The following is a 24,941-nucleotide window of genomic DNA, read 5'->3' as shown; positions in this document are numbered from 1 at the left end:
TCTACCTTCTACCGGCGGTGGAAGCTTGTGAACCGACCTCTGTCGGTGGTGGAGAATTAAAAGCCACGCGTTACTTTTTTACTATACTACAATACTACAATAGTTAAGATGTTTTTCCAGATTCCAAAATGATTCTCTCCTTTCAGGGGGAAAAGTTCTCCCCTCTCCCCTCTGCCCTCCCCCTCCCCCTCTCGCTCTCTCCTCCTCTCCCCTCTTCTCTTCTCTTCTCTTCTCTTCTCTTCTCTTCTCTTCTCTTCTCTTCTCTTCTCTTCTCTTCTCTTCTCTTCTCTCCTCTTCTTTTCTCTTCCCTCTCCCCCTTCTCTCTCTCCTTCCCCCCCCCCACGTGTGCCCTGTGCGGGTGTGTGTGCGTGTGTGGGGGTGTCCTTATCAAATACCCGAAACGATTACCCAAAGAAATTTAAAGGCACTGCATAGGACAGAACTCCAGAACATCTAAGAGTTCCCAGAGCTCGTTCAATGATTAGCATAAAAGCTAAACCCAAGAGCCGTGTTCCCTCCGCGAGGGTACAATATTAAAAATAAGCTGAATAGCCCAGGGTGATCCTGGGAAAGTCTGGTTGGCCGAAGATACTAGTTCACGAAGTCCAGTGGAACCCGAGGCTCAGTCCCTAGGGCTCCGAGAGAGAGACTTTCCGCGAGAGACTTTCCGCAGCATAGGATGCCGAGTGAGCACCCGTTGGGGCCTGGGGGATGGAGGGCTCGGATTCACTATTCCTCAGCTGTCCTTTAAAGCCTCCGAACTGTGGAGAGCTTGTGGGACTGTCTGGCTTCCACTCCCCCACACCCCCCAATTCCGTGGTTTTTGCTGGTGGCTTCGAGGCACACGAATACCTTTAGCCCATCCAGTCCTTGGTCCATGCCAAGTCAAGGAGCCGCTAAGACTGCGAGGCTTTAGGGAGCAGACGGGTGGGGGAGGGCGGCGCCGGCGCTGACCGGCGTTCCGGAGCTGCCAATCTCCTTGCTCACACCTCCTTCCCCACAGGCGCGGGAGCCCAGGCTAATCCCCCGCCTCCCCATCTCCGACTGCGAGGGGTGCCCTGGGTGTGGAGTGGGGTAAATAATTGGCCAGAGGTCTGGCTTCAGAGTCTCCTCCACTTCCCAGAGGCTCGTGGGAACTCGGGGCTACGCAGTCCTAGCGGAACCTGAGACCAGGTAACAGGGGCCTCGTTTGGTCCCGGGTCCCAAAGCATCTCTGCGATAGCCGTCTATGCGGCTCTGAGTGTAGGTTTCCTTCTAGAAGGTTAATTTCAGCCCTTGCTCAAGGACCCAAGAGGGGCAGGTGTTTTGGGCTCCCTCGCGGACCGGTTTCCCATCCAGAGCAGAATGCTCTCCAACTTGCTGGGTTTCTAATGCCCAGCTACGGAGCACCAACGCTGAGTGAAGGATACGGAAAGGAAGGCGGGGATGGTGTATGAGCAATCAATAGCTTAGCCCATTTTCCCCAGGAACTACCCCCATTCACCGTCTATGTAACAGGCACCAGCTGGCGGCAGCATCTTTTAGGTACCAGCTTCAGCAAGGCAAAGGCAGGCTAGGGGTCCGGGAGCCCAGTGTGCACTGCGGGGCTCCAGCTCCCCTCCCACCCCCCACCCCGGCTGCGCCCAAGCCTCGGGATGCTCGTGCCTTTATGAGGTTCCCTTGCCGCCAAGTCTTCCATTAACACCTCCTTGGATTATTGAGAGGCTGGCAGGGCTGAGCGTGGCCTCAGAACGGGTGTCGGGGCACTGGCCGGAGGCTGAGCCCTCTGCTATCCCCACCTCCCACCCCACCCCCACCCCTCTTTTTCCGATTTGAAAAAGCATAAACAGAAAATAAAAGACAGGTGGAGGAGGCTGAAGGTCAGAGGTGAGAGATTCAGGTCAATACTGGGAAGAGAAGGGAGGAGCGGAAGGAGGGAGAGAAGGAGGGAGGGAGAGAGGGAGGGAAGAAGGGAGGGAGGGAGGGAGGGAGGGAGGGAGGGAGAGAGAGAGAGAGAGAGAGAGAGAGAGAGAGAGAGAGAGAGAGAGAGAGAGAGAGAGAGAGAGCTTAAGTTCATTCACTGGCTTATTTATTTGATTAATCGAGTGAGGAGACGTGGGGACTGGCCCACACCCCTGACCACCACCTCTGGCCACCTCCTCTCTAAAAACCAAATTCTTGGGAAGAACAGCTGACACCAAGAAGAGACATCAAGGTAACATCCCGTTAGGTTGTAGTGGGGAGTGCTTTTCTGTCTCCCCACCCCCACCCCCGGAATGGGGAGGCGGGGAGAGGCGCTTTTAGTCCGCGGCGTCCCCGGAGCTCTGGATGGTAAACTCAGCTAGGCTATAAGCGCCTGGGTCCCCGAATCTTAGCAGACAAGAGGTTGAGTACGGCCCAACCAAGGGGAGAAGGTTCTCGGGCGCCCGGGCGGTAATGTCTAGCGGACACACCAGATTTTCTTTTTCTAACAGCACAACCGCATTTCACTGCGCGATCCACCCCTCTTGCCGAAAGAATGCTGAACGGCACCACTCTAGAGGCAGGTGAGTTTGCTCCAGCTTCCTCAGTATTTTCCTTGCCAATGTTTTCTTGGGCGTATGTTCAAGGTAAGTGGGGGGGGGGGGGAAGAGAGAGAGAGAGAGAGAGAGAGAGAGAGAGAGAGAGAGAGAGAGAGAGAGAGAGAGAGAGAGAGAGATTTTGTGCGTGTCCCAGTATGTGTATCCGTAAGCATGTCTTCATTGAGTAAAAGAACCGTATGTATTTGTCTTAAAATTAAGCTGTGTTTTGGAGGCTAGAAAAGATTTTGGCTTCCCAGAACCTGGCCCCCTCCCCCGCACCCCGCGTTTGGCTCCTTTCTTCTATGCCATTGACTTTCTTTGGAGTCTAGGGTCAGAGCTCTAGGCAGAGGTCAGGATATCATCGGGCCTGAAGAAAGCGCAGTCACCAGGGACTTGTGACCCTCTGTGGAGCTGCAGGATGTCTTCTTGCAGGAAGCAACTATCTTGTAGGGCTTGAACGGCAACTTATTTTATTCACATTTTGCTTGGTTGTTCATCTCTAATCCATCGTCCTGCGTAGACTTTCCTGTTCATTTTGGGGGGCTCTGAGGGCACAGCAAGTCACAGGTAAAAGAGCTTCAAGTTTCAGAAGCGCCCGTAGCTTAGACCTTTGTTGGGGGTAGAGGTGGGGTCAGGATTCAAGAACACAGATTTGAAGATAGCAAGCAGTTGTCATCGGCCTTTGTGGTCGCAGGTGTTCGTGCACTAGCAGGGCATAGACTTGCTTGTCCCTAACCCGGTGTAGACATCTGTCCCAGAGAACAGCCGGCAACAGTGTGAGTGCAGCAGCTGGGCTGCGGCCTGCCTGCCTGGAGTAGCATCTCCCAGGATCCTGCAGTCCCAACTCTGAGGGCTCACTTGCATGTCTAGAGAAAAAGCTGTACTCATAAGACTGAATCCGAGGCGGTCTGTGATGCAGCAGACTGGACCCGCCAGATCGGTCGGGGAAGGTTTACTCATAGAAAGCTGTCCAGAGAAAGGTTTGAGGATTTGCCGGCCAAAAAGGGAGCAGCCCTGTCTTCCAAGCCCAGTTGGCACGACCAATGGAAGCAGGGCTCCTAGCTTCACCTCTGACTTTGCTTGGCTCTTAAGATACCCCCACGTGCCAGAACCTAGACAAGATCTCCAAAGCTTCACCTTCCCAACCAACAGTAGTCTTAGGATCTGAAGGAAAGGAAATGCACCTTCTTATGACCAAACTTGCAAGCATTGGATCAGTGTTAACAAAATTCAGGTCAAGGGACCCCAAGTCTCTTACAGCTAAATGATGAGTGTTTGCTGGGGTTATTTTCCTCTCTGAAGACTAAAGCCAAGCAGTTATTGGAGCAAACCAGGACATCTCTACTTTTCCTCTTCTAGCCACCCCCGCCCCACTCAAGAGTCATAAGCCAGGACCTTTTCCTAGGTGGGACTGCCTGAGCCCAGACAATGGCCCTTCATCCTTTCTTCCTATGCCCTTCTAGAGACGCTGTCATCTGGTACACTAAATACAAACACTTCTATTTCATTTGAATCCAAATTTCCACTTTACTTAAAGTTCTAACAATAGCTGTATGGATATCCACAGAGCAGAAAAGAGGAGAGTCTCTTTCCTATTCTGGGGGAGGAGGGCAGTGCCAGACCGGGAATCTGTCCCACTACCTCTAATGATACTTTGGGTTTGGAAAGAGGACTCCAGATCTCACAGCGAACGCAGGCCATGCAGTCCCCACAACTGCACAGCACCTGTCTGGAATTGAACTTGTACTGTTCTAGTTTCTGTGGAACATGTGCCACCCATTCAGCCTGGAGTTGGGAGGAAGAGAAACACTTCCTGCATGAAAGGAGTGTTTTTACCTGGCAAAGATGCCAAGATGCCCTCCTTATTAAAATCACCGAGAGCCCTTGAAGTGAAGAAAAGGAGGTGAGATGGGTTCTTCACCAGTCTCTTAGGGCTCCTAGACAAAAAGGTAGCATACTCTGATGGACACGCCTACTTCTCAGGCCACCTCACCTCTCTCCTTTTTGAGGAGCTGGAAGAGAAGAGTGGGTTGAACCAACAGGGAGCTATTCCCCTCCCCCCCCCCCCCCCCCCCCCCGCAACTAACTAGGACCTCCCAAACTCCACTAGACCCCTGCTTCATTCCCACCTTTCCAAAGACTTCCTGCATTCTCAGAGCAAGAAAAGAAAAAAAATCTTGGCTTTTGGCTTCTTTCTGGAAGGGGCCAATCTCTGTTGGCCCTGGAATGTATTACTGGAGTTTTGTAAGAAAGAACAGTCTTGTTAGTTTTCAGCTAGAAACAGAGGTAAGAAGTACTCTACCCTGCTTCTCCTTACAGACAATTTAAAGATATGTGTAGAGAAAGCAGATTGGATGAATGAAAGAATGAATGAATGAACGCAGGCTTACAAGATATATTTGTGCTTGGCCCAAACTTATGACTTTTCCTGAGAGTTGTTTTTAAGTTTTCCTTCATTTAGTTTTAGGGTTTTGTTATTATTGTTATTTTTTAATGCCCTTGCTGGACAGAGCAATATCCAACATCCAAGGCCAATTCCAAACACTTCCATCTGAAAATGGGGAGTGTTTAGGTAGAGTGGACCCCAGTCCTATATTTACATTGGGCTTCTAGCCTCCTTGGGTTAATTGACTAGTTCCTTGGGTAGACCCCTCCTCTTCCTCCTCCTCCTTGGGCTCTGAGTCAGTTTAACTGCTGACTTGTAAGAAGGCAATCTGCCCCTTTGTGAGCAGACCTGCTGTCTCTGAAAGGGCCCCTGACCCAGCCCCTCCTTGAGGCCCTTCTTGTGTGCACGTGGGTTTAGAGAGCTCATTGATTTCCATCCAAAGGGGCTAATTACATTACTTACAGTAAATAGCCGTCCTGCTGTCAGGTAGGGCTGCCAAAATGGGGAGGGGGGACTTCTCCAGCTTAGTTCACTTGATTGGCTTCATTTTTTTTGTGTGAAATTGTGTTTTATGAGCTGTATTCTGGCACCCAGAGGACCCTAAAAGCGCCCACTCTGCAAATAACTTTATTTTGACCCAGAAAGGGGAAAAGGTGGGGAAATAGTGGAGACTTGAGTTTCAGGAAGAAGCGACCCCAGGAGCCCCAGAAAGTGAAGCTTTGGGACAGGAAGTTAGGCTGCAGCACTGGGAGTCGTTTCCTCCTCTTCATTTCTTCTCCGACTCTTCCTTCCACTTTCACGTCCTTCGCTCTCTTCTTCCTAAGTCCCCCTCTCATTCACACGGTTCCTTTATTCTCTTCTTTCTTCCTTTCCTTCCCTAGCCCCTTTCCCCAGCTTCTTCTCCTCAGCCTTCCTTCCAGATTGGGTTAAAGTTCCACGTGGAGCCGCCTGGGTGGAGGGAGGCGGCGGTGCCGCGGGGTGCTTCTCCAGCTTTCTAGACAGAAGCCCCGATGCTCGCCCGCAAGCCCGAGAAGTGGTGGTGAAGCCGAGACTGGCGAGCAGGCAGAGAGGAGCGGGAGCGGCCAGGCTTTCTTCCCTTTCGGATTAAGTTCCCGTCGCTGCTCCTGGCATCACGATCCTAGGACTCCCCCCACCCCCACCCCGTGGTCGTTTCAGTGAATCCACAATATCAGAGTATTGCGGTATTGTGGACACGTTTTAATGGGTCCAGAGGGAGGGGAAGGGCCGAGCTAACTAGAACAGAGGGCGACAGAACAATACCATCTCTTGTGAGGAGCAGTCTGCCATCCTGCCTGTTAGTTCTCACTTCCCCGCCTCCACCCAGAGCCTCTTTCACACCCTTCTAAGTGTGTGGAACACTAGCGGCTATTGCCTCGTCGTCCTACCCTAGTCGGGCATCCAGCTCACCCAAGACCTGTGCACGGTGACAAATTCCAAAGGGGACTCTAGAATTCCAAGTTTACCTTCAATCTAGAATTAGGTAAAAGAGTAACCCGCTCCACGGTCAAGGTTCTGTTAAGTATACAGTCTACAAAAGCATGTCCTGGCCTGTACACTCGAAAAATTTACTATATATATGTATATATATATATAGTAAATATATATATTTCCAAAAGTATTACTCAGAAAAGTAGGCTCTCCACGCCCCTTTTTCACTTTGGTGGACGTCTCAGAGCCTGGTGGCACCGCCTGCCCTCGGGGAGGTTAGGCAAGCAGACAACTGTCTGAAGAGTGCTTTTAATAAGTAAGTTAAGAAGAGATGGGGAGCAAGGGAGCATACATTAAAAGTACCGTTTCCGTGGAGTGATTCAAAGTCTGTGGGGTTTTTATACATTTCTGGTGACAGTCTTGTAAAACGGGGATTTAAAAAAGTCTGTAGATGAGAAGGAAACTTAAGGTTTGGAACTGATCTTCTGTGCACTCCTGGCTGGGGTCGGATAAACTAGGATCAAATCCAGGATGCGGACAATAAGGGCTCCTTTACCGCTTTGAAAACATGACTGTTGGGAACTCTTGGAAAGATGTATGCTTGAGGGTGTGTGTGTGTGTGTGTGTGTGTGTGTGTGTGCAGGCGCGCATGTGGGGAGGGGGTAAAGACCCCCTCCTTCTGCCTTTCCCCCAGTCCCCCACCCCTTTGTAATGTTTGTCCCTGCTTGCCCATCACCAGGGGGTTGAGAGGAGGTATGACAGGTCTTTGTTGTCTGAATAAAAATCCGTGGCAGCTCCAGGGAGAGGACTCCTCCTACTAAATTATCAAAAATGGGCTGGCTTTAGTCTCTTAACAAATTGGACACAGCTCCGGCTGGAGCAGTCCCCAACGCAACCTACAGGCACTGGGAACTTGCAGGCAGCCGGGGACCGCTGAATCTAGCACTTCGTTCTCTTTCTTTGTGTTCAAAACTATTTTTCTTTCTTCCTTAGATTTTGTTTTCCTCCCCCCCACTTCAACCCCCCTCGGCAGTTGTTTTCCATTAGTAACTCGATCTCTCGCTGCAGTTAGAATCGCCTGCTTTTCCCTCCGTCCGCGTTTGTTTGTTTTCTGCACATCTCCTTCTGGAAAACCCTGGATATCCCCCCCCCCCGCCCCCTTCCCCGTCGTTCTTTTGCCTCGGTCTTTTCCCTCTCAAGTAGAGCTATTTCTACTCTGTCGTTTTCTTCTTTCCTCTCTTGTCCCTGTTCCCCAACGCGTCTCTACGCTTCTGCATCGCGCAGCCCTGTGCGGTCGCTTTTGCTTCTTCACTCGAATGAACTGAGAGCCCCAGGCGTGTGTTTATGGAAATAGTGGGGTGCCGAGCCGAAAACAATTCGTGTCCTTTCCGCCCCCCAGCCATGCTCTTCCACGGAATCTCCGGAGGCCACATCCAAGGTATCATGGAGGAGATGGAGCGCAGATCCAAGACTGAGGCCCGTCTGACCAAAGGCACTCAGCTCAACGGCCGCGACGCGGTAAGGACCAGTCCGGGCGCGGCGCCCGGGAAACAGCGAGTCTCCCGGTCCGCCCAGGTTGGGGATGGCGGGTCCCGGGGACTTTTGCCTAGGGATGTTCGCAAGGTTTTCACGAGAGGCGTGCTTGCTAGGCAAGGTTCCCTTTCCGAATCGAGGTGTCTAAGATGTTGTAGTCCTGAGCTCTCCAGTCTTTGTATAGCAGCTGATCCCGAGCCGACAGGGCAGCGGGCCTTGGAAGGAGCGGGCGTGCTCCCTGCCAACCACAAACTCCAGTCTCCCGCGACCTGGCCGCCAGGCCGGATCCGCCCGCCCCCAGGGCAAGCCTTGGTGCAGTTAATAGGGGGACTACTTACCGGCCTGGCGTCCTTGCCCTGGGATAGAAGACAAGACCTTCAGAGTAGACCTCAACGTTCTGGTCCTTTTCCCATTCTTCGGAGCTCAGCACCCGAAACCAGAGATTGTTAGGGGCTCTGCAGGACAGTTCAGCTGCTCTGGTCGTCACAAAAATTGCGTTTCTCTTCCTTATGGGACCAGTGTATTGGATAGTGGGAAATCAAATCAAATAAAATGCGAAGGAGCGGGTCCCTAGTCTAAAAGCAAGAACATGAGCGCTACAACCTCAAGAGATGGAATCTACTATTGCGGTTCCTATTCGTAACAGCAGTTATTATGTCTTCGTGAAAATACTAGTAACCTAAACATGTCCCCCTTCCACGCACCAAAGGGGGAAAAAACTACAGAAGTCTGCGGAGATGATTCCGGGCAAAGAGTGCTTTGTAGACCCTCTGTATAACAGCAAGGACTGTAGCTCAAACTGACCCGAGAGGGCTCTAGACAAGAACAGCGAGGTTTTGGGATAATAGTCCACTGTCGCTATTTGTATAATTAATTCAGTGAGAATCCAATATCTGAGTAAAGGACGAAATTTATCCTTCCCATGCCCACCAGAATGTAATAAGGGAAGCCCGGACTGTTTCTGCTAGTCTGAGGAAAGGGTCCAGCGGTGAACTTTTTACTTGTAATGGCTACTTTATTTTAAAAGCGGCAACCACATCCCAACTGTGTTTCTCAGAATAAGTTTTACCGCCTTAGCTAGCCTCATTTGGGAACTAGGTCTTAGTTTGGGAATCAAAAATTCAAGATAATTATCTGTGCTGTTTGTGCTGGCTAGAGAAAAGAGCGAGTGTACGGAAAAGAATGGATGGGGCTCTTCTTTCAGGACAGGCACTTCACTTTCTCACCAAGGATAGGGCTAGGGCGACGGCCTTAACAGCAAGAGCTGTTAGGTATGTCCGAATCACAACGACGGCCAAATTATTCTGCCTATATAAATTAAAAAAAAAGGAATTATAGTATTGTCTGTGTATAAAAGATTCACGTACTTCAGAATTCTAGTTCTCAATAACAGTTTGTTATTTTATTTTGTGTATTATTTGAAAGTTACACATTTTTAGCCTTAGTTATTCTCCTTCTGGACCGCCCATCAAAACATCCTGTAGGCTCTCAGCAAGCTCAAGATGTTGAGATTTTTTTTTAGGGTCACAAGGCTAGGAGGATCAGGATGCTAGGAAGGGGAACAGAATGTTGAAAATGGGGGGAAGTTGCAAATGTTTCTGTGGCCCTTGTAATGGTGTGCTGTTTTGCGCTGGGGTTGCCGTTCTGCCAGGACGTCCCGGGTTGTGCGGCAACGCCCCGAACCCACCCTCAGCCTTGCCTTGTGCTTGTTTCACAGGGTATGCCCCCTCTCAGCCCGGAGAAGCCTGCTCTGTGCGCCGGCTGCGGGGGCAAGATCTCCGACAGGTACTATCTGCTGGCCGTAGACAAACAGTGGCATCTTAGGTGCCTGAAGTGCTGTGAATGTAAGCTGGCTCTGGAATCTGAGCTCACCTGCTTTGCCAAGGACGGTAGCATTTACTGCAAGGAGGATTATTACAGGTACTGCCCCCACCCCCAGCCCCTTCACACACTCCTCTGACCCAATTCACCAGATAGAACCACTGCGATAGAGCCACTGCGAGAATCCGGAGTCCCTTCTCTGTCCCTTTTTTTTTTTTGGCTCGGTCAGAGTACAGGTGTGTGTGTGTGTGTGTGTGTGTGTGTGTGTGTTGTTTTTCGTAAATGAGGGAAATTGCCTTAAAACTGTGTATACTCCATTGGTGAGGATGGGCGAGAAGGATCCCAGGGTGTAATGAGTTTTATCAGGGTTCTCAGCTCTTCACAGCATCCTCCGGAAAAATCAGGGAGAAGAGGAAATGGACAGGTATCAGGTGAAGGAGACAATATTTTGTTGTTGTTGTTGTTGTGTTTTGTGGTCCCCCTCAATATGAATTGGCCAGCTCCCCCACTTTTGGCCCAGAAAGCAGCAGCCAGGTGGGTGACAATGGTCCTGTAAATGCCTATGAAAAAGTCACAGAGGCCACTGTTCCAGAAATGGCTAGTCAGAACCAGATTGAAGGAAACAAAACAACAAAACAAAACAAAACAACAACAACAAAAAACCAACCAACCCATCAACCAAACAACCAACCAAGTAAACAAAAAAGCAGAGCAAAGGAAAACAAAAGGAAACAAACAATAAAGAAGAAACAAACATCATCAACAACAAAACAATCGAACAAACCCGACAAAACAAAAATCCCAGCAGGTTGGGAAATGTTTGCGTCTGTGGACATTATCTAGCTCCTGTCTAAGCAGAAGCAGGAGATAAAGGGATAGCTTTTTCTTTGTGGAATTACCGTTCTTTTTCTGGGATGCCAGGCACACTCAATACATGAAAGAGTGGCACTATTTTGTCATCATTAAGATCAGCCTTTTTCATTTGGCATTACAATTTAATATTCTTTCAATAGCGCCGTGAATTGGCCAGTTCGTTTGTTTGCTTAAAAAAAAAAATACACTGAAGCTTAGTTCCTGGTTCTTCGCACTTTAATATACGGATTCACTAGGACCAGAGGAGGTCACCGAGCAAGTAAAGCTGATATCCAAAGAGGTCCTCAGCCAGAACTCCCTAGCTAGTCTTTGGCCCCTGTAGACTAAGCCCTGGTACTGCGAATGGGAGTTGGGTCCTCTTTGTACCAACTGGCTCCCTGATTCTCCTGTTTGCTTCCAGAAGGTTCTCTGTGCAGAGATGTGCCCGCTGCCACCTTGGCATTTCCGCCTCTGAGATGGTCATGCGCGCCCGAGACTCTGTCTACCATCTGAGCTGCTTCACTTGTTCCACTTGCAACAAGACCTTGACCACGGGCGACCATTTCGGGATGAAGGACAGCCTGGTGTACTGCCGCGCACACTTCGAGACCCTCTTGCAAGGGGAATATCCACCTCAGCTGAGCTACACGGAGCTGGCGGCCAAGAGCGGCGGCTTGGCTTTGCCTTACTTCAATGGCACTGGCACCGTGCAGAAGGGGCGGCCCCGGAAGCGGAAGAGCCCAGCTCTGGGAGTGGACATCGTGAATTACAACTCAGGTGGGCCCCTACCTTTACCCACTCCGACAGCTCAGATCTCACACTGCTGGAGGAGGATTTAGCAGGACTTGGTGCTGTTCCAACACCAAGTCACCAAGACAGTGCTTTGCCTAACAGGACCCTGTTCTCACCACACCTCTCTCAGTCTGAGGAAGAGAAAGAAGTAAAGGAGACGGAAGGGGAGAGAGGATGGGTTATTGGTTATTGAGCTTGTGGGGGAAAAAAATTTATAACCGTGAGGCCGAAGTGACTTCCCCCAAACAGGCAAAGCCAAATCCTTGTTGCCCATTAGTTAATGAGCCCATTAGTTTCTGGCTCTCAGTTGGAGCAAAACAGCCCCAGGGCAATTCCTTTGTTGGAGCCAAATTATAGATCCTGGAGGAGGTTTTCCTAAATAGTTAATGGGGGAAAAGAAAAGACTTCAGAGCCCAGCTCCACTCTGTCTAGAGGGGGCAGAGGCTGTGGTCACCAGCCCAAAGTTAATCAGCAACACAGTTGGCGAGGGTATTGAAAAAAATCGGCATCTCTGATCTCGGCAATGAGCAACTATAGGGTGGGACTCACTCTGCACAGCTGAGACAGCTGTGCCTCTGGAGGCTCAGGGTATTCATCTAACCTCTTCACTCCCTGCCTGAGAGATCATCAGGTCATCTAGACCTCAGATAACCAGAAGTATCTCCAGTCCACTGGGGTGGCTTAGTGTTACCTCAGGCTGCCTGTTTGCCAGCAGTTTGCCAGCCGTCTCCCAATTCAAATCAGAGTACAGGCAACAGTCCCTAAAGACTTCCTTGCTTTGGAGGATACGTCTATCATTTATCAATCTGCCTCACTCACAAGTGAGGCTACTTGCCCTGAAGACCTGAGCTCTTATTCAAGCGCAGAGGGCAAGGAAAGGGGACCCAGGATTGGTTTGGGGAAGCCCAAGGAACTTGTCTGCTCTGATTTCCCATGCCCTGGCCCCAACCCATTTGGGAACTCAGCACATAGGGACCTTTGGGCTACTAAAAGAGACAAACTGGCCGTGAGTATCACCTTCCAGTTTTCAGTGTCTGGTGTGGCATGTGACTTGTAGCTGGAAGATAGTAGAACAATATCCTATTTAAGTGATCCGCCTGAGGTCCCAGACATTGTGAACATCTGGACTGAGATTCCCACTCGGATTTCCTAGTTCTCAGATGATCCTGAGCAGGTGTGGTCCCTAAGCTAGGCTGTGTGGGATTCTCTTCCCACTTTAAAAGAATTCATTTTGGGATGGCACAAAGAGAGGGCTTCTCAGAGAAAAGAAACATGTAGCCCAAGGAGGTTGCATCTGTCTCTAGTGAGTTCACATCTGGGCAGCTGCTGGACCAAGGGAAAGGGGCCAACACAGAGGCTAAGGGTAGGTTCCTATCAGGGCAGTGGGCTCAGCCCAGGGGTTGGCCAAGGGCTTAGTGGCTGTGCCTGGTTGTACCCTGGCCTGGGGGACCCCTGCTAAGCTGAGGCAGAGAGCTTTGCCTAGGGTCCAATTGCCCAGGGCACACTCCATATTCTTTGATGCACGACATTCAAGGCAAGACAGGCAGGACACTAATTGTTCTTTATTGATAGAAGATGACATTTAAATTTCTAGCCACTTACTAAGACCTGACTGTGCTACTGAGAAAGGAGAGGAGAGAAGGAGGAACAGAAAGTCGGAGGGGAAGAGGAGGGAGGGAGACAGGGTTTTAAACAACTAGGAGAGAGAGAGAGAGAGAGAGAGAGAGAGAGAGAGAGAGAGAGAGAGAGAGAGAGAGAGAGAACTGTGCCTGCACAATCCAGAGGGTTGGGGATTTCTAGTCAAACTGGGAATGAGCTGGGCTGTTTGCTTGTTTCATTTAATCTAATTAGCTAAATTTGGTTTTCCCATGGATCTTACATTATGCTAGACCCAAGAAACTTTCAGAATAACAGAGTTTAGCTTTACTTGGTTTTTAGTTTTCTGGAGAGGAATAGAGCAGGGAAAAAAAGAAAAGCCTGGCATGGATTCCTAGTTTGCTCCTTAGGGCTGCTCAGTCTTTGAGTAACTTGTCCTGTTTCAGGAGCCCAGGCTGTTTAACCCACCACAGCGTCCCAATATGCATTCTCTTCCCTGGAGACTCCCAGAGGCATGAACAAATAGTGCACATTCCTTTAAGATCAGGTGAAGAGAGTTTGGAGGAATTGGTTTAAAGTAATCTAACCTAAATCCCCTTCATTTATTAAAAAAAGTGCTTACCATTCAGATGATGCAGCGTCACAGTCAAATGGAGATGGAGGGGGCGGGGTGGGCCAGCAAGTTTAGAACACGTTAAAATATAGAACATACAAGTCACCCACATTTTAAGACCATTCGTTTTAGCATGTCTGGGTTTTCGATGGCCACTTCTGTTGAAATGTAAAGAACAGCGTTTATGGGATCCATACAATGAGTTTTAAAAAGCACATACATAAAACATGATGAGGAGCCAAAGACCATCAGAAAGGCTGGGAGACTTGGCAGACATCAGTTAGTGCTTGCCACAGGGCAAGTACCTTTCTATGAGAATGTTCCTAGTTCAGTTTCTACCTCTTTGAACATATTAATCAGGCTGATATTTTTGGAGGAGGCATAGAGATCATTTATCTGAGATGTTGGATTGAAGCAAAGCCCTCCAAAGGTGAAAAGATTAGCCTAGACTACACAGGTCCTCCGTGGGTAACTGACCATTAACTTAGAAACTGGATTTTTGCTACTTCTCAAAACCTCCCTCCCGAGGTTCTTGCCTCTAAATGTGCAAGATTCCTCTTGTAAAATTAGCCTGGTACTGACCCCTAGTGGTCTCCCAGGAATTAGTTAATTCTCAGAAGGTTCCGAACCATTCAGAACAGAAACTCCTTTTAGATAGGTGACCATCTCCCTAGCAAAGGAAGGTAAACTGTTTAGCTCCTCTCATTAACTTCAGTAACAACAAATGTGTAGTTGCAGGTGGATATTTGAAGTGATTTAAAGAGAGTTATTTGCTCTTATAATTCAGGAGTGGGGGAAAGTATTCCTAAAGCTTAGACACAGGGGAAACAATCATTTGCAAATTTACATAAAGCTTTTGCCATTAAACACAAGCAGTTTGGGATATGATGACTTAAACTGTGTCAGAAATAGATTTCTCTATCCCGTTGGATAATGTAGGGCAAACATAGCCACATGAGAATCATATATTGTAAGAAAGACCTGATACCTGTGTCACACACTGAATTGGTATGTGGCAACAAACCCAATAACATTTTTCTAATACACTCAACTGCTATATCGAGTTTGCAATGAGAAAATCCAAACCGAGAGTACATAGAGAAGCGATGTCCTCAAATCTTATTTTATTTCTCCTTAGATTCATTTTAGTGATGAATAGTGAGATAGCTAGGCTGGGGATATTATTCATTTTTAGGAAGTGTTATCCTGGGAGAGGGGGAATAAGTAAGTGTATTATTTAAACATCAGGTTAATGTCTCTGTGACTATTGATGTGTTGCTCAGGAAAAGTTGCTCACATAGGCTAGGCCTGCTATCTCATTTGAAGAGGCCTCCGATGAATGGAATGTGCTTCTTTGGCCATTTGCTGAGGGTATGTTTGCAATCTGGCTGTGAAATATGGCTCAGTTTACTGGAGATAACCTACTTTTACAGTCACAAGATACTGTTTCATCCGTCTGAGGATCTGAAAGTGCAATTGTGCAGACTATTTGAAGTTGACATATCCCCACTGGGATGAAATAGGGTAAAATGTAAAATATGTCCTTTCTGTTATCTCTGGGAACTGTTTCCATTCTGACTGGCTTATAAGAAGCTTAAGCTCAGAGTCTGACAGTATACATCTGACTTGGACACTATCTCCACCTGATCTGACTTTGTATTAATAAGAGCTTGTAATTTCTTGGCGAACAAACAGCTCAGACTTGTTGAGTTCACAGCCTTGTTTTTCACTTAGGGAAACCAAAGGAGAGTATGACACAGTCCTTTCTCCCTCAGAGGACTCAGGGACACCTGCTTTTTTGTATAATTGCCTTTCTGTATGTGCCCCTCCCCCCTTTGTGTCTTAGGACACACAAAAGGTCATAATTTGTTTTATTATATTTGGGATAATTTTTCACTAAACTAGTTTTTCTGTTAAAGTAAAATTTCCTGGCTGTTTACCACAATATACATGCTGCTTTCTGGGTACGAATGTGTATATAGAAATACTGATTGGCTAGAAAAGTCTGAAAGAAATTTTAACCAGAGCCTGGCAGGCAGGCAACATTGTAAAAAGCAGGAGAAGGGTAATGCTGAGAGATGTCTCACTTTTTCCAAGATTTAAGCTTTTCCTCCATAAAGACATAATCAGGTTGATTTTCAGTAATTCATCGAAGCACAGGATTGTCAGATATGACAATACATCAGATAAATAGTTAAAATAAGGGTTTAAAGAACCAAAGGCCATGAATTTGCAAAGGTAAGTCAGTAACTATTGTTTAAATGTTTTCTCCTCATGTGCCTGTGCAAGGGCTGTAACTGTGAGGAGCTTTTTACATCCCGGGGATGAGAACAACTTTCCCCCGGGTTGAAAGTCTGACTTATTTTGCCCCTGGTGCCAAGGAGGATTTTCCAGGAGCTGAGATGCTGTTCTCTCTCTCTCTCTCTCTCTCTCTCTCTCTCTCTCTCTCTCTCTCTCTCTCTCTCCCTCTCTCTCTCTCTCTCTCTCTCTCTCTCTCTGTCAGGCCAGTGAGTGGCACAGCTCACAGCTGACTCACAAGCATCCCAGCAGTGAGCTGTGGGGAGTGCTTCAGGCAGGAGTGAACGAGAAGCCTGGGCTCATTTTCCTTCAGAAATATTTATTAGACTAACTCCAAGGGAAAAGTGTTTTCTTCCTGGCATAGCCTAAGCTAACCAGTGATAGCTAACACTCCAAATACAGCGCTCTTATGATTCTCTAAGACATTTTTAAAAAAAGTCATTTTTCTCAAGTCTCCTCCTTTTTCCAACCATGCATGTTCTTTCTCCTGGTTGAGAAAGCTCCATAAGGACAGGAAAATGGCTTAGGTCATTCTTTGTTTTATTATATTTGGAATACAATATGTGTGCGCTGTAAGATACCTGGGTGAAGATACACATAAACCATCAGAAAAGGGTTTCTCCTCCTCCTCTTCTGATGTTGTTCTTCCTCTTACTTCCCACCTTTGCTCCAGGGTTTTATACTGAGTACCAAGCACAGGAAAGGACTTAACTCAGGTTTTCTACTATGTAAGCCAGCTGTGTCCAGGTCTCCCATGTTAGTTGACTGTAGCCACTGTCTTCTTGTCTAGTTATCACTCACCACTGGGTTGACAGCCTTTTGCTTCATGAAGAAGCTTTGTCACACACCCTGCATCCTTTAAGCCAGTGTAGAAGTTTCCACTGAGCAGTTGCTTGTTCACTCTTTGCTGCAACAGGTTGTAATGAGAACGAGGCAGACCACTTGGACCGGGACCAGCAGCCTTATCCACCTTCACAGAAGACCAAACGGATGCGAACTTCTTTCAAGCATCACCAGCTCCGGACCATGAAATCCTACTTTGCTATCAACCATAACCCAGATGCCAAGGACCTCAAACAGCTTGCTCAAAAAACAGGCCTGACCAAAAGAGTTTTACAGGTAAGCCACATCCGTCATTGGCTTTGTTTATATCTCCTCCCTTCCCCCTGACCTTGACCGGTTCTCTTCCCTAATCACTTGGACATGACTATTTCCTACTCTGCTTCCTAGTCGGCTCCTTCCTTAGTAATCTTCCTACAGGGACTTCCTGGAGGGAACTCAGGGATGGATAGACATCCAGGATTCACATTCTCCCTACAGATGCAGAGGTGGGCTCCAAAACCTCATTGCTGTATCCGTGGCAATACTTAAACAAGTATTGCCTGTAGAGATACCCTCTCAAGTCGGGTTTAGTGTACTAGTTTCTAAGGATCTACTGTCCCATATCCACAAAATCTTGGCAGCCCACCCCTATGTTATGACTTTCCGAATTCAAGTGGCCCGACCCTAGCCCTTGAGCAGTCAAAAATAAGGCTAGTATCTCAGTAAGCTGTTAGAGTAGGAATTTTTCCATTTTACCAATTCGTAATTAAAAAACCAGGAATTCTTCCTGGTGTTGAATTTCGTTCCCAGACTTTTGGGAAGATTTATAAGATTACACAGGGTTGCCATGAGCGACCTGCCATCTCCCCCTCAGTGACCAATAGCAGACATTTTCTGCTCTCCTGTGCTTCTCTGGTAGTTTGGGGTCTGTGACTGGGAAGAGTTTGCACAGAATTTGTCAGGTGACAGACTAGCAACCGGCTTAAACTTTCTGGTGTTCCCTTCAAGTGAGTAGTTCCTACTTTGACACTTTTATTTAATGACCTCGTTTTTCCCTATTCTTTTGAGGGATGGTATATTTCCCCCTAGATTCCATGCCTTTGTTTCTTGTAGTATCTCCGTTTCAGCATCAGTTATCCCAAGTGGCACATTTAATTCAGGAATATATAAATTAAGAGAGTATAAATCTATTCTACTACTGGAATTAGTTTATTTTGAAAGAAGTAGAAAAAGTCCACTTTCTTTCCAAGAAAAAAAAATATCTAAAAGGAGAAATAGAGGAAAGAAAAGAAAAAGAGAAAAAAAAAAAAAAAGGAAGAGAGAAAAGAACTTAAAAAAAAATCGATAAAGAAATCAATTGGGATTGGTTTGCAGGTTTGGTTCCAAAACGCACGAGCCAAATTCAGAAGGAACCTTTTGCGGCAGGAGAATGGGGGTGTTGATAAAGCTGACGGCACGTCGCTTCCGGCCCCGCCCTCAGCAGACAGCGGCGCTCTCACTCCACCCGGCACTGCGACCACTTTAACAGACCTGACCAATCCCACTGTCACTGTAGTGACAACTGTGACCTCTAACATGGACAGCCACGAACCCGGAAGCCCCTCACAAACTACCTTAACGAACCTTTTCTAACATTGGTTTTTTTGGTTTTGTTTTTTGTTTTTTGTTTTTTAAAGAATTCTTTCTCTTTTTATTATTATTCTAATATTATTATTTTATTATTTACAAGACTTTTTTTCCTTCTAACCCACAAGATATTTGGGGAATAAAATAGCAGCTTGGTGTGTAGCATCTACACCACTTGGCTATGAGTTTACAGTATTGTCGCTTTTAAATGAACAAATTTGGTCTGCAAGATGTATTTGACCTTTTTTCTTTAATCAGTTTTTTTTTCAGTTGGTAAGGGAAGATTTTGAATCATTCTAATAAGTGCCTCTTAAAATTGTATGTTACTTATTTCCAGAATCTCGAAGGGAAAAAATGGTATTACGATGGGCGAATTATATTCCTTTTCCTGTGATCAGGTTATTAATTGATTTTTCTTACAATTAAAAATGCTTATATTAAAGAAATTTTTAAAAATCAAATATATTATTACTGTTTTTTAACTTGAACTACTAATTCAAGTGAAGACTATAATTAAACAAAAATGCTAATATCAGTTTTAAATAGTAATGATTAACTGGGTGGGCTGTCTGACTCAGGAATGTTACTTCCTGCTGTTAGAGTTGTATAGTCCCCATCCCAACGCTTTATTGCTTAAAAACAAAACAAAACAAAACTTAAACTCCCTGAAAATTACACTTAGAATTTGAAATTCTATACTTTTGACCTCCCAAACACACACACACACACACACACACACACACACACACACAAAGAAAACTCAGCCAGTCTCTGACTGAAACTATTCTTTGTATTTTATCATGATTTTCCTCGAGAAATGGAAATAAGCAAAATACAATTTTTAAGAAGTAAAAATATTGGCATAATTTAATTAATACTTGATTAATTGGCTTCAGCTGTACCATGATATTGTATCTGGCATTCTACATAACTTCTTTTCTTTCTTTCTTTTTCTGTTTTTTTAAACCAACTTAGTAAACTAATACCAACAATGAGAATTATTTGGTTTTCCTTTATTTTATTTTGGCACAGATTGATTTATGTATAATATCTTTTTAACATTACAGATGTGAAGTTGTGACTCTTAAGTAGATAAACTCAGAAGCCTTGTGGATGCCAGGCTGACTATATTTCCTAGTTTACAGTTAGCAAATTTTTTTCTTTTAATTTGAGGTGAAATCTTAATGGTCTGGGCAGTGGTGAATGTTCATCTATCTGCTTCTGTTGTAGTTAAAAAAAATAATAAAACAACTAGATTGTGGATTTCCTAAAATAATAAAAAAAAAGAAGTCAAGATCTATGTCTTGCTTTAGTGGATTGTTAAGAATAACTTTGCACATACTGTCCACCATTTTGCACCCCTTAAATCTCCTCTGGTGGTCGAAGTGGCTATTTAATAGATTTTAAAGGTGCCCTTCTGGCTGTATAAATGTGTGGTTACATATCGACAGTTCACTGCCCACATTAAAGTGCATTATTGTATCTTTTGCTCAGGGTCTTTAGAAAATTAGCACAGAAAGTAGCTTATTTTTAAAAAAAAAGATGATGATGGAAGAGAAGTTAACACTGTAACAGAAGAAAAGTGTGATCGCCATTATATATTTAGCAAGTGTGGTCATCTTCTATGGAGCTTAAATCTTGACCTTTCGTATTTCTCTTACATTTTGGGCATTTACCACTAACCAGACCAAACAATCTTGGTAAGGCTGAGATCTTATTTACACACTTTTACAGGTAAAATATCGAGACTTATAAATTTTGTTCTTTGACAGAACAATATATGGTACTACAGATCTACTTTATTAAGTAGACTAATTATAACTCAGTTCTCCTATGTGCCTTATGATATAACTTGGAAGTGAGTTTGTGAAAAATCAGGATATATGTGTTGTTTGTTATATTAACTGTTAACCCTTTCGACACCTCGCTAGTTTTGTACTGTTTTACCTCTTATTTCTGAAACTCTTTTTATGGTGTATCCTGTTAGAGGGGACAAACATGTCATAGAAAGCAGTTGTGCACTCTTTCAAAAATAGTTGATAAATTCAATAATCTTATATATTGAGCTTCGTGTTTATAGTACAGTAAGTGATCTAGCAAAATTGTCCATGTTCCTTTGTTTATTGATAAATGCATTGTATAGAAACTATTTCCCCTAAATATTTATGGACCAAACAATTGTGATATATCCTATTAAATTTGTGTGAATAAACCATTTTGAATCTAAGGAGTTTTATTTCCCATCAGTTTTATTTAAGTTTTACTTGCATTAGTTTGTTTTCAATATCTATGTGTAAAAGATAAGAAATAGCAGCTCAATCAAAAATTCAAACAGACAAATAGCTCTTAGGTTTCCATACTTCTGATTCATATCAAACGCACACACCATTGAAGATAAAATCTGATTTAGTCTTGAAATACTCTTAAATATTCGTGTTTATAATAAAAGTAATGCCCCACTGATTTGACTCAGTTCAATTTTTAGAATAAAAATAAATGAACAGATCTGTAATTGCATGAAAAGAAACCTTAAATATGATTAAGATTTAATATCAGGTCTATTGAGCACAAATGGATATTTGTAAATCTAAATAGAAATTGCAGACCCCTAAAAGCCAAGTTGCTCTGTAGTTAATAAATTGTCACTATGATTTTTTTTCAGGGAGAACAAATCTTGGGGCATTACAGCCAAACATCCCGACGTTTGAAAATTCCCTAAAGTATTAAAAGAAGGGGAAAAGTTTGATCGGAAATCCACTGCAGTGAAGACAAAGACACTATTAGGTTATGATAATCATACATTTAAAAGTTTATGAACCAAAAGAGAGAGAGAGAGAGAGAGAGAGAGAGAGAGAGAGAGAGAGAAAGACAGAGTGAGACATAAGTGTCATTTATTGAATGTTAAGAAAACCTGTTCTTTATGATGTCTGACACAAATGAGGGCTTAGCCTCGTGTGGTTTAACAAAAGAGCGAGATAAACCATATCTAAACCAGAGCAAGCTGGCAGTAATATGCCCTCCCCACATTTGGAGAAAATTATTCCTGAAACAATTCCACACATTTATCGAGCACCATAGCTGTAAAGTAAAGTCCAAAAGTATCCACTTCATCTGCTTGCTAATGTGTATCAGTCCTATCTGTTAATGGCATTTCCCAATTGTAAATTCAGAGAATAACTTTTAACTCATTAATGAGAGACTAGGGACCAAGCCCAGTAATTTTAGTATTATTGTCTATTCTTCCTTTCTAAACACAAGGCTCTGCATGCACTTTTGCATCTAACACCTCTAGTGTACATCTCTGTAATGATGACTTTGCTGTTTCCTGTATGATAAATAGCTTTCATTAATAAACATTTTATTTGATGCAAACATAGTTAACTTTATGTTAAGCACATATTGTTGAAATTAATTTTGAGCACTGTCTCAAAGAGGCAGGACAGTACACTTGTAGCTTGTTATGCCCAGGGGGGGGAAATCCAGACTAGAGAATGAGGTGAAGTTATTTTTTTTTAACTTTTTATGGCTTTTTTTTCACTTACTATATTTAGTTTATACATGGATGAAAACGAAATAGCAATCCCAAATGACAACAAAAATAAACATCAGAATAAATTATTATGTGAAATTTCAGCAAGCATTTTTAGTTCTAGGGTAACATTTATAGATTCTCTGTGAGTTTACATGTTCACTATGCAATGAGCAAATTTATTGAAGCATACAAGTATATTCTGAGCTCTGACATTTTGTTCTTTGTATAGTTCAGGGTGCACAAGGCATCAGAAACAAGGGACCAATGGGAAAGAAGAGCAAATATTTAGGGATGAGGTTTTTTCTCACTGTTAAAGGGAATACTTGAAGAAAGAAGTTTTGTAAAGCTACTCTTACTTAGCTGTATATCCAAAGCACATGTTAAACAAGTTAGCATGTAGAATACTTTCCAGAAAAAAATTTCCTTATGAAATTTTTATTACATACAAATAAACCCTATGTAAAGGATATAAGTTTTACGAATGACAGACATTAAAAAACAAAATAAAACTCACTTGTATTTATTCTCAGAATTGTGAACGTTTTCCCAAACACTTTGATTTCCTGAATGCTAAACAAGGGGAGAAAAAGTTCCAAGGACAGGTGCCAACTTCCTAACAGTCTCCCAGAACGCACCATGACAAGTGGACTACTTTGAGTGATTATGGAACATGTTGGTTTTTGTCAGTCCCTTGGGTGCTCATGCCTCATCGGACTCTCTCCCACGGCACTAACAACCTGAATGGATTTTTCCAATACATTTTCAGTCAGTGTTGAAATCGTGGTTCTGGAAGCTCTGCCTTCTTTTCCTGATCTGTCACCTAGAGGGTGGTTTCATTTTGAAATATTTTGGAAGTTTGCCTGGTTTTGCAGACTTTTAACTATTTGTCTGGTATGTGAAGTGCGGGAAGAGACCAGAGAGAGAGAAAAAACGTAGCTGAAATTAGACATCTGAAAAAAATAATACAAATTTGAAACAGGCACTTTTTTTTTTTTTAAAGGAGAGGAAAAGAACACTAATTATGTGCTAGGGAAGAGGAAAAAGCACGTGAAACAGACTTGGAAGGCCCAACGCACTTTTCTATCATGTACAGCAGTCTTCAGTCTGGGCAACTGCAAATTTATTGTTTGGCATGAAAGACTGAGGACGTTTTAGATGGGTGCAGGGCACCGGATTTTATAGCTTCTACCTCCCCAATGCCTAGACAAGTCTAACTTCTGGCAAATTGATCCTAGGCACACAAACTCTTACCGACAGTATCTGTGAACTTTGGTTGAATATCACTGTAATATTGACTTACATAGTAGGTAGGCTTTTGATACTTCAAATAGGGCAAAACTTCGTAACAGAGAAACCAAAGCACTCAAGTCTTAAAGCCTTGGTGATTTTCATTACCTAAAAAGTCAATAGCTTTACTTAGCCAAACCCCAGTGGACTTTGCTGTACAGTTTTCAGAGTGAAAGCCTCTTTTATTAGCCACACATAAGGTAGCATCATTTTCCAGAGCAGTATGCTTACAGAGAACACTGGGGTGTGAAGCATTGGAAGCGGGAAGTGCTGGGACAAAACCACAGCCTTCTATCATTGTAGGCCTTTAAGGAAATACAAAAGATAATGCTGTTGTTATACGAATATAAAGTTTTGGATAGAGTTTTCTTATTTCATTTTCAACTGTTTTTCTAGCACGGTAGCTTTGCTTGTAGGACGATTATGAACTGTCACGGAGATCCAAGGTCTTTTATCCTGTATGGTCACTAGACATCAGGGGACAGTAAGAACACTGGGGCTTAGTCTAGATTAAAGAAGTAATGTTGCATTTTCTTGGACACCGTGCATATAGGGAAGGTCTGTATTGACCTGTGGGTGAATCTGTTTTCGATTTCTAATGGGAGGTCGATTCTGAAGCCTGGAAGGAAAGTAACACTAAAACTCCAAAAGTCTGATGTACAATTCCTTGCTTTACAGGCGATGTCAAAAAATTGGAACTGAATCTCTTTAGCTTTTGCTCTTGATTTTTAGGTGTTTTTTTTTTTTTTTGTCATGCTTTTTTTGTCTTTGTAATATTTCTCAAATTAATATGATTTCCCTTATCTTAAAAATAAAATCCCAAGTTAAAATATTCTTTTTAATGCCTTCTGGGAACATTCCCATTTTATTTTGCTGAATTTCATAGCAAAAAGGACAAGTTCAGAACTGTGCATGATGCTCAAGGAAATCCCTGAATAGAATGTAAGCAGGGATACAATTGCCAGGATTCATTTCCTTGTTAACTGTGTTGCAAAATAGATGTTTCAACCAGACAGCACCCTCCTGCTCGATACATTTCTCTGTGAACAGTAACAAAACCACCCCAAACATGTATCCCATTGGCAAGTTTCTCTTCTCTTAGACTGTTGATTTTTGTTTCTCCATATTACATTTTATCTTGTGCTGAAATGTCAAGAAAGAGACAAGGATAAAGATGCAGGCATCAGCTCTGGGTAGAAAGTTCTGGTGTCTGTTTCTGTGTCCCTTCAGCTCACTTGTTGGAACCATCAGGAGTGTTTCTTTCCTTTGGACTTTTCTGTTTACACCATGCATGATCTCAGAAATTACTCTGAAGAGTACCTGGATACCTTTTATGGTTATTTGAAATAAAATTTGCTACAAATAAGATACTCTGGCCTCTGTTATTTCATGTCATGTATGAATACATTTTTATACTGTTACATAAAATGAGAAACCATTAACCTTGAGGATATTTAAGTTGTTTAGACAAAAATAAAGAAATTCAAAGGTGAGATTGCATTTACTTTATCATTATTATTTTTCTCCTTTTCCTTTTCCAAAGTAGCAAAACCTAAGAAGAGCTGTCAGCTTTGACTTTGACATTCAGTGGTTTGACTTGAAGTCTATCACTTCTAGTTAGATTTGTTACACAGTAGACTTTAATTCTGTAAAATGAATAAGCACCCAGGTATTTCAGGATTTCAAGCAGTTGTTTGAATTCAGCCAGCAAGAATAGTTTCTTAAAAGAAAAATGGTGGGAAATTATTGCAAATGTAATATTCATAACATTTTACCTGTGTGAACTAGAGACTG

The 24,941-nt window shown here is 44.2% G+C and overlaps 1 protein-coding gene across 15 annotated transcripts; it reads left to right on the top strand.

Moving 5' to 3' along the window:
- The first annotated feature begins 861 nt into the window (after window positions 1-861).
- On the top strand, window positions 862-24,515 carry Lhx9 (LIM homeobox protein 9). Of its 15 annotated transcripts, none has more exons than XM_030251723.1 (8): window positions 862-1,866; window positions 2,086-2,194; window positions 2,454-2,525; window positions 7,775-7,893; window positions 9,626-9,828; window positions 11,003-11,358; window positions 16,797-16,999; window positions 20,991-21,709. In XM_030251723.1, exons 3-8 carry the CDS (start codon window positions 2,498-2,500, stop codon window positions 21,045-21,047), a joined length of 966 nt encoding a protein of 321 aa, XP_030107583.1. In that variant the 5' UTR covers window positions 862-1,866; window positions 2,086-2,194; window positions 2,454-2,497; the 3' UTR covers window positions 21,048-21,709. The 15 variants fall into 15 exon arrangements, with proteins under 15 accessions (XP_030107583.1, XP_030107584.1, XP_030107586.1 ...); XM_030251724.1 differs by having other exon boundaries at window positions 964-1,173; XM_006529172.4 differs by lacking the exon at window positions 20,991-21,709 and adding an exon at window positions 18,077-20,555 and having other exon boundaries at window positions 1,057-1,173.
- The last annotated feature ends 426 nt before the right edge of the window (window positions 24,516-24,941 follow it).

This window comes from Mus musculus, chromosome 1 (assembly GCF_000001635.26).
Source record: "Mus musculus strain C57BL/6J chromosome 1, GRCm38.p6 C57BL/6J".
NCBI lineage: Eukaryota > Metazoa > Chordata > Mammalia > Rodentia > Muridae > Mus > Mus musculus.
This window is presented reverse-complemented; position numbering and strand designations above follow the sequence as displayed.

What these genes read in the sequence shown, in the direction of transcription:
- Lhx9 (NM_001042577.1), top strand. Translation starts at nt 7,720, where the DNA reads ATGGAAATAGTGGGGTGCCGAGCCGAAAACAATTCGTGTCCTTTCCGC. An exon ending in CATCGTGAATTACAACTCAG is followed by an intron (nt 11,359 to 16,796) that starts GTGGGCCCCTAC and finishes TTGCTGCAACAG; the next exon opens with GTTGTAATGAGAACGAGGCA. An exon ending in TGACCAAAAGAGTTTTACAG is followed by an intron (nt 17,000 to 18,076) that starts GTAAGCCACATC and finishes ATTGGTTTGCAG; the next exon opens with GTTTGGTTCCAAAACGCACG.